Genomic DNA, 4,013 nt, shown 5'->3' with positions numbered 1-4,013 from the left:
GTGTTTTAAAAATATTTTAAAAAAATTTAAATTTAAATTATTTATTTTTATTTTAAATTAATATTTTTTTTAATAATTTTAAATTATTTTAATATGCTAATATCAAAAATAATTTTTAAAAAATAAAAAAATATATTTTGATGTATTTCCGAGTAAAAAACACTTTGAAAAGCAATCGCAAGCACACTATCAAACAAGTAGAGTGAAACAACAAATAAACTATACTAATAACAAAATTATCTTATACTAATAACAAAATTGAACATCTACAATCATCAATTACTAAAAAACAAAATCTAACCAATAGATCTTGTAAGAAACCAATTGTTGTAGTTATGAAATATAAATCAATTCATAACCAGTCAATTCAAAATATTGTTTTAAGAATTTTTAATAATTAAAAAAATCATTTAAAAAAAGTATAAAAAATCAAAACTTGTTTCATTTAAATTTTGATATGATCAACATGTCGCAAATCAATCAACTCTCGATGGACTCAAAATAAAATCTAGCTGGACTCAAATTTCAAAAATAAATGACTGAATTAACTCACCAAAAACAAATATCAATTGGAAAAACAAATTTGGAAAATGTAGCATTAAATATTCTTATTATATACATAAATCAACAAAAAGAAAGAAAAGAAATGGTGATGTTAAGGTCAATAAAACAGCAGTAAGCTACAAATTCCAAAGGTGAAAACATCAAGAAAGAAAGAGATGATGAGAAGTGACACTTTTGAACAACAAAAATAAATACAGATGGTGTATCACGCACCACGTGTATTTTAGGATAAACAACCCCCACTTCACTTCCAATTTTCACCCTTTTGCACACTCCACTCTAGACTCTACCAAGTCTCTTCTCTCCCACTACTGTGTCGGTGAGATCCATAACTCCTGTTCAGGTAACTTAAAGTTTTTATCTTTGACTAATTCCTGCTTTATTTTTATAGAAATCTGTCAGTTCTCGATGTTACTTGAATGTGATCTTGAAATATATGTTTCCTTTTCTGGGTTTGGTCTGGTTTTTTTTTTTTGTAATGTTTTTGTGGGTTTATGGAATTGGTTCTTATTGATGATTGAGTTTAGGAAATGAAGTAAAGATGGAATCTTTTTAATCTCCTGTTTGATAAAGGGATTGAGACTTATTCAAGTGGAAAGAAAAATTATGCAAGAAAGGGACCCTTTTTTCTGCCAATTCTGCTATTGTGGATAGTTTATTATATATCTGGATCTGGGTTCTTTTTTTTTTTTAGGGGATTTTATTGTATTTTTTTTAGATAATGAATTCACTGAATAATTAGCCTTCATTTTATTTATTTATTTATTTTGTGTGTGTGTGTGTGGACAAATATGTAATTCATTGGCTTTTGATAGAGATCGACTTTCTCTGATAGTTGATTGTAGTTTCATAAGTGTATGCTCCGATAGGCTTGAGAAATTGCTTCATTGCTTATTGTATGATGAGGTGGCTTTCATTTTCCTTGAAGGCGTTATTTACTGTGATGTGTTTTGTTACTAGTCATGTGTACCTATTAATTTTCAAGGGCATGTTGAAGTATGAGGTTATACTCTCGTTTTTTGTAGTGATGTATGATTTTTGTTGTTGTTCAACGTTAACATCTGAGGGAATTGTAATTAATAAATGCATGCTTCCTAACCTTTTGATTGTGTTGCATGGCATGGTGAGGAGCTATTTAGAAAGCTGGAAAGATTTTTTAGTAAACAATCACCATGAGCAAAATGATTAAATAGGGGGCTGTGTCCATAGACGTAGGGATTCTTACTGTTTTTTGGGTGAGAGGACTTTCATATAGTGGTTGAATACTTTATCAGATTGCTTAATAGTAAAAGGTTTATATTTGTTGTGGTGGTTTTGTCATTGTCAGGCGGTATGCTGTAGGGTAATAGTTATAGCTTGAGGCTTGTTGAGGACGAGAGGTGGGTTTTGTGTTCTGAGCCTTTGCAGAGTGAGGAGAGTAGAGAAGTGAAAAGGATGTCAAGCAGCAGAAATACCCACTGGTGTTACAGCTGCAGGCGGCCAGTTCGACTGCGAGGGCGAGATGCAGCTTGCCCCTACTGCAGTGGAGGATTTGTCCAAGAACTTGATGATATGCATCGCATCAACCCGTTGGATTTTTTTGGAATGGACGGTGATGATGATCATGACAATATGTTTGGGCTCATGGAAGCTTTCTCAGCCTTTATGAGGCAACGAATGGCTGATAGAAGCCATAATCATGATATTAGATCTAGATCAGATTCAATTCCTGAACATAATCCAGGTTTTGGTCCTCTGTTGATCTTTGGTGGCCAAATTCCTTTTAGGTTGTCTGGAAATGGTGGGCTTGAAGCTCTCTTTTCTGGGTCTCCTGGTGTTGCCTTTGCAAGAGGTAATGCCGGTGATTATTTTGTAGGCCCTGGACTTGAAGAATTGTTTGAACAGCTTTCTGCTAATGATCGGCGAGGCCCTGCCCCAGCAACCCGGTCATCAATTGATGCGATGCCCACTGTTAAGATCACACAAAGGCATCTTCGCACTGATTCACACTGTCCAGTTTGCAAAGATAAATTTGAGCTGGGGTCTGAAGCAAGGCAGATGCCATGTAATCATTTATATCACTCAGATTGCATAGTTCCATGGCTAGTCCAGCACAACTCGTGCCCTGTTTGTCGGCAGGAGCTACCACCGCAAGGATCAAGCAGTGGACACAGTTATCAAAGCTCAAGCTCTCGAAGCAGAAACAGCAATTATAGTGGAAGGGAGAACAGTAGGGAAGGAAGACGCAATCCATTATCTTATCTGTGGCCCTTCCGCTCATCCAATTCGAGTTCTAACCATGATGAGACTCCTGGAAGCAGCTCACCAACCATGCATGAAAACAACCACCAGATGGGGTATTCAGGATGGCCTTTTAACTAGGGATGTTAGTATGTTATAAACACGGTATGTTTTCATTTTCTTTATGATCATGGTACCTCCATTTATAGTTGACTTAATATCTTGGAGTGAGTGGTTTGAGACCTTGAAGTTACAAGTGTGGAGTCTGTTTGAAAGGTAATTCAGGACCTTTCCGTGTCTTCGTTGCAACTTTTACTGTAAATGACTTATCTTCGCATAATCACTTGTGCTTATAATACTATCTGTTTATAATTTTGGTTGTGCCTGATGGTGGTATTGAATCTCCTTAGGTGTTTGCACAGATGAACTTGTTCATTGTCATTTTTTTGGTTGCCCACCTCCCTTGTTTCATTAAAGTTAGCAATGGGAATGGAAGATTTTTTTTTTCTTCTAAATCTGGGTGGAATCATCCCACCCAAAATAAAAGATGTTATCCATGAAAAATCTGGGTTGAACTGATTCTTGTTCTTTGAAGAAGGGGTAGAGAAAACTTGGAAATTTCAAGTGTTTTATAATGATGGACAAGCGTAAATTTCATGGTGGTGGTTTTTCAAGTTTCACACTTTTTAAACATCTATAGAGACCCATCAATGGCAGATATTATTGTGGAAATTTATTCGAATCAAAGGGCAATATAAAGATGCAGTCAGGATGTGGTTTATTCACTCATCGTGCTTCCTGTCCGCTGAATCTGCTGCTTGAAAGGCTATATAGCCCTGTGGTTGTCTTTAATCCTCCCCGTTCTACTCTACTTCTTCAGATTCCACCATTCCTTCTGCTGATCATCCCACTCCATTTTTAACAATTTTACACTGATTGGCAATCTATTTCAATTTAACAGCAACAGTATATCCCAAGAATTACGCTTTATATTCTGTTAACTTCTGGTTGCTTTCAAGAATTCTGCTTCTTTATGGTAGCCAATTGTAACCGGGTTTTACTTTTTATCTTCCCAGCAATCAAGTTTCAATTTTAAGGGGCTTGTCATGGGAAAACCAGGTCCTTGGATCCTTTTTTTCTTAAATATTAAATAATAATAATAAAATCACAAAAAATAGAAAATAATTTGAAATGATCATTAGCATTTATGAAAAATTCAGTTGAGAAAT

General features: G+C 35.0%; 1 protein-coding gene across 1 annotated transcript; it reads left to right on the top strand.

The window, feature by feature from the left end:
* Positions 1-672: 672 nt before the first annotated feature.
* Positions 673-3,156, top strand: LOC7495674 (probable E3 ubiquitin-protein ligase RHC1A). The gene is made up of 2 exons (XM_002308820.4): positions 673-907; positions 1,892-3,156. The coding sequence occupies exon 2, from the start codon at positions 1,999-2,001 to the stop codon at positions 2,923-2,925; it is 927 nt and encodes a 308-aa protein (XP_002308856.3). The 5' UTR covers positions 673-907; positions 1,892-1,998; the 3' UTR covers positions 2,926-3,156.
* The last annotated feature ends 857 nt before the right edge of the window (positions 3,157-4,013 follow it).

The sequence above is a fragment of the Populus trichocarpa genome, chromosome 6 (genome assembly GCF_000002775.5).
Source record: "Populus trichocarpa isolate Nisqually-1 chromosome 6, P.trichocarpa_v4.1, whole genome shotgun sequence".
Taxonomy (NCBI): Eukaryota; Viridiplantae; Streptophyta; class Magnoliopsida; order Malpighiales; family Salicaceae; genus Populus; species Populus trichocarpa.
The sequence above is the reverse complement of the archived record's forward strand: the minus strand, read 5'-3'. Positions and strand labels throughout refer to the sequence as shown.

What these genes read in the sequence shown, in the direction of transcription:
- LOC7495674 (XM_002308820.4), top strand. Translation starts at nt 1,999, where the DNA reads ATGTCAAGCAGCAGAAATACCCACTGGTGTTACAGCTGCAGGCGGCCA.